Genomic DNA, 3,384 nt, shown 5'->3' on the forward strand with positions numbered 1-3,384 from the left:
AATTACAAACCCTGCCATAATCCTGCTCCTACAACTGGGAAAGGCAGAGAGTTGTCCTTCTGGATTCATATCCACGTCCATCAGATCAGCAGCTCCTGCTGGACCCAGGAGTGCTTTCCCACTACAGCTGCAGACCCAGCAGGGATATTGTTGGTGCAACAAAACTCACATTATTTCCATCTCACACCCACAGACGGGGCTGTGATTCCATCACAGAACAAAGGTCGGGAGTCTTCCTCCTCTCCCACAGTTTAACTCTGACAGCCGATCAGGATCAGAGGAGATATGGATTTCAATCAGTCAGAAATGATGCTTTGCAAGACGTGTTCGGTGCATCCTTACGCATCTCTGTGTGTTGATGCTGTGCAGGTATTTAACGCGCACCCAGAACACATCGTTCCTAATACGTTTATTTGCCCAGGAAAAGGATATTTGCCTTTGGAAAACCAAAAGCCTGTTAGTTTCTGCTTGAAATAACAATCTTTAATTGGAGTTCAGCTGGAAGGTGGGACGGCTATATTTAACCTCTGGAACTGGGGTTGAAAAACCTGAGCTCTGCACACAAAGGGAAAGAAAATGAAGACAACACCAACTTCTTTTGAAACAGGTTCTTTTTTGTCCCTTTTTCTCCCTGAATGTTCACCAGTTTTCAAAAAAAAAAAGATACAAAAACCTCAAAGACCGAAACAACGCAGCACCCGGGGAGGGAAAAAAGCCATTACGTACAAAACAAACATGCTTCTTGGGGGAGGACGGAGTGGTTTTAGTGTTTATCGGGGTTTCTTTTCTTCCTCCGGCACAATGTGGAAGAGGAAATCTGCATTTTATTTGACAGGACGGTTCAGGAATCGAGGAGGAACATGCTCTCCCTGTTACAAAACCACCCGGAGGTGCATGCTCGAGGTCTGGAACACAACAGGTTGACACGTTTCATAGCATGCAGACTTTGCTGTCCGACCCACATGGCCCTTCCCTCCCCCTACCCCACGGCCAAAGATGTGGTCCGTGCCATGCACTCCACTTCCCCCATCGTTTCTTTTCATTCTGTAGTGAGTTTGCTTTATTTCTTTTTTTTTTTTTTTCATTTTCTTCACTTTTCATTTTTTTAGCCCTAAATCCCAAGAGGCGGTATCCAAGGTAACAGCAGACAAGAGTCCAGATCTGCACATTATCACCGTTTCTGCAAGTTTCATGCAAAACTTAAGCCATTTCTGCATGCAACACGATGCTGGTCGTTGCGCTTCACACAGCGCTGGGGACATCTCCCCATTCACCACGATGGAGTTTGTTCACTGGGAAGCACTGATTTGCTTTCCCATGGACACAGACACACAAAAAGACATCACCCCCCCTTCCCCACTCCCCCCAGCTGCCCCGAACACATGGGTACGTGCATCTCAGCACCAGCTCCAGCCACTTGCCTACGCTTGCCCCACGGCATCAGTAGAGCCCCATGATCGCGGCTCCCACGTCCTTGGAAGGTCTTCGGTCCTTCACCAAAAAGTTAATCATGCTCTCCGACTTGATGAGCAAGTTGCAGCCCAAAAAGAAGATGCCGAACACCACAGTCAAGGAGAGGACGCAGAGGACGGCGATCTGCACCACGCGTGTGATGTACAGGCTGCGCTCGTCGGGTGCCAGCACCGAGGAGCCGCCGTCAGGTGCCAGCACCGAGCTGGTCCCATTGCAGCAGGCCAGGAGCAGCCCCAAACCCCGGGTCCTGTTGGGGTAAGCTCCTTGCTCCAGGAGGCTCTGGTTGAAGAAGGATCCATTCATGGTCTACGCTGGGTCCCAATCGTCGGAGGAAGGAGGGATGGAGCTGGCGGTCCCCCCTGCTGCGCTCACATCCCTCAGGCTCCGTGCCACCTCCTGCCTCTCTGCTCCCGACGCCTGGGCTGGAAGGGAAGGAAAGGTGTGCAGAGAGGGGCGACGGGCTGCAAGCTGCCACCAGCAGCTCAGCACAGTCACCCGAGCACAGAGAGGGAAGGAGAAGGGGGCACGGGGCAGAGGAAGGCGGCAGGAGGCGGCCGCATGCTCCCTGCCCTGCTGCCACCCTGAAGCAATGGGGAACCCCAGCAGGAGCAGGGGGCTGATGCCTGCCGGCTGGGAGCTCCACGGATGCAAGTTCCCAGCTCAAGTCTTCCCCGTGTTCAAAGAAAAACCAGCAACTCCACCCCCTTGCAGCCTCCCCCCAGGACCGCCTTCCTCCCCCCTCCAAGCTCACCCAGGCTGCCCACCCCTTCCCCACGCTGCTGCAGCCCCTCACTCTGCTATGGGGGCCCACACCCACACCTGTGCTACCCCCTGGCTGTGCGCTGACCCCTGAGGTCCTGCCCTAATGCATCCTCTCCCCCAAACCTCCACCTGCTTCCCAGAGCAGCCCACCACGTCGGTGTTGGGCCTGGGTCACCGGCAGCTCCCCTGTTCCCCCCACACACCCTTCTGTGAGCCTCAGGTCTGTGCTGCTCTCACCGATCCTTGCTTGCTGCTCTGTGCCACCCACTCCTTCCTTAGAGCAACGCTGGCCCAATCCAGCCCCGTCCACCCCCAGCTTTGCTCTGCTCTTCTGTCCTACACTGACAACTGGATCGTCATCCTCTGGCTGGGGGGTGTTTACACCCAGGCCTTCCCGTGCTCCTTTATCCCCATCAGAAGGGAGCACAGTGATGCTGCACCCCGATCTCTGCATCCCACCCCCATTCCCAGCTCAGGGTCCTACAGCAGCAGCATCTGTGGTCCATGCACCGTGAGTGGGTGCAGATGTGTTTGGGTGGTGTAGGACAAGAGACGGCCGTGACACGGGGACTGTGCTCTGATTGATCTGTGTACGTCTCAGCTCGCTTTGCTTGCACAGCCCCCAGAGGGGATTTTAATAAACCCAAATGAGAATTGATAAATTGCAGCTAAAGGCGTGAGCAGGAAGCCGGCTGGCTGGGGGCGGAGGGTGGCTTGGTAGGAGCATGCCAATGATTTCTCTATTAAACAGATGAAAGCTGAGTCCCTATTTTGCTTTTGTGGCTTTTAGGGGCCCAAAGCAGCTTGCTTTGACTTTTACTTGTTGTTTTTTTCCTCCTGGTGGCATTGCTCGCCCCACTCCATAGGGTCATTTTACAGCAGAGGGAATGAAGCAGGAAGCCTGGATGGGACAAGGGAACAGAATCCCCTGCATTTAACCCCAGGGCCAGGAAAAATCCCCCTGGGAGAGCAGAGCATCCCAGTGGCAGCTCCTTTCCCTGCTGCCTCCGGGCTGGAGGAGTTTCTGCTCCCTCTGCTGGCTTCAGTTCCAGCTCCAACCTGTTCTGTATGCTGGAACCGGGCACTGCAGCATCACACTGGTATCACAGCCATCCCCTGGGGACACAGGGACATGGGGACACTCAGCTC

The 3,384-nt window shown here is 54.6% G+C and overlaps 1 protein-coding gene across 2 annotated transcripts; it reads right to left on the bottom strand.

Moving 5' to 3' along the window:
- Window positions 1-593: 593 nt before the first annotated feature.
- On the bottom strand, window positions 594-2,565 carry RPRML (reprimo like). Of its 2 annotated transcripts, none has more exons than XM_046904386.1 (2): window positions 2,473-2,565; window positions 594-1,895 (listed from the first exon to the last, which is right to left on the bottom strand). In XM_046904386.1, the coding sequence occupies exon 2, from the start codon at window positions 1,774-1,776 to the stop codon at window positions 1,441-1,443; it is 336 nt and encodes a 111-aa protein (XP_046760342.1). In that variant the 5' UTR covers window positions 1,777-1,895; window positions 2,473-2,565; the 3' UTR covers window positions 594-1,440. The 2 variants fall into 2 exon arrangements, with proteins under 2 accessions (XP_046760342.1, XP_024999954.1); XM_025144186.3 differs by having other exon boundaries at window positions 2,439-2,512.
- Between the last annotated feature and the right edge of the window lie 819 nt (window positions 2,566-3,384).

This window comes from Gallus gallus, chromosome 27, assembly GCF_016699485.2.
Source record: "Gallus gallus isolate bGalGal1 chromosome 27, bGalGal1.mat.broiler.GRCg7b, whole genome shotgun sequence".
Classification (NCBI taxonomy): domain Eukaryota; kingdom Metazoa; phylum Chordata; class Aves; order Galliformes; family Phasianidae; genus Gallus; species Gallus gallus.